Source organism: Vombatus ursinus, unplaced genomic scaffold (genome assembly GCF_900497805.2).
Source record: "Vombatus ursinus unplaced genomic scaffold, bare-nosed wombat genome assembly UNPS02014799.1, whole genome shotgun sequence".
NCBI classification, from domain to species: domain Eukaryota; kingdom Metazoa; phylum Chordata; class Mammalia; order Diprotodontia; family Vombatidae; genus Vombatus; species Vombatus ursinus.
The window spans coordinates 1,302,465-1,303,076 of NW_020954577.1; the positions used below are offsets into that span (position 1 = coordinate 1,302,465).

The following is a 612-nucleotide window of genomic DNA, read 5'->3' on the forward strand; positions in this document are numbered from 1 at the left end:
CCGCAGCCCTCCCTCCAGGCCCGTGGTGCCGGCCGCCCGCCCTCCCCGTGCGCAGAGCCAGGGGGCGGCCAAAGCCAGGGCTGGGGGCGCGGGACACGCTGAAGATGGAGGAGCCGCAGCGCTCCCGCTCGCACACGGTCACCACCACCGCCAGCTCCTTCACCGAAAACTTCTCCACCAGCAGCAGCAGCTTCGCTTACGACAAGGAGTTCCTGCGCACCGTGCCCGGGATCCTCATCGTGGCCGAGATCGTGAGTGCGGGAGGGCTGCGAGGGTGGGCTCGGGGGACAGGGGAGCCCTGGCCTGAAACCCCAGCCCCCCCCCCCGAGGGCTGGAGAAAAGGCGGTGTGTTTATGTGTGCGTGCGTGTGTGCGTGCCTGTGTGAGCCTGTGTGTGTGAGTGCCTGTGTGTGTGCGTGAGCCTGTGTGTGTGTGTGAGCCTGTGTGTGTGTGCCTGTGTGTGTGTGAGCCTGTGTGTGTGAGTGCCTGTGTGTGTGTGAGCCTGTGTGTGCGTGCGTGTGTGCGTGCCTGTGTGAGCCTGTGTGTGTGAGTGCCTGTGTGTGTGCGTGAGCCTGTGTGTGTGTGTGAGCCTGTGTGTGTGTGCCTGTGTGTG

At 65.7% G+C, this 612-nt stretch overlaps 1 protein-coding gene across 1 annotated transcript in view; it reads left to right on the forward strand.

Annotated features, from left to right (window-relative positions):
* Window positions 1-48: 48 nt before the first annotated feature.
* LOC114050410 (CKLF-like MARVEL transmembrane domain-containing protein 8) overlaps window positions 49-612 on the forward strand; it is a 60,905-nt gene continuing 60,341 nt past the window's right edge. Inside the window, exon 1 of the mRNA XM_027872049.1 lies at window positions 49-251. Coding sequence (XP_027727850.1) covers window positions 105-251 — 147 coding nt within the window. The 5' untranslated portion in view covers window positions 49-104. The remainder of the gene's footprint in view (window positions 252-612) is intronic.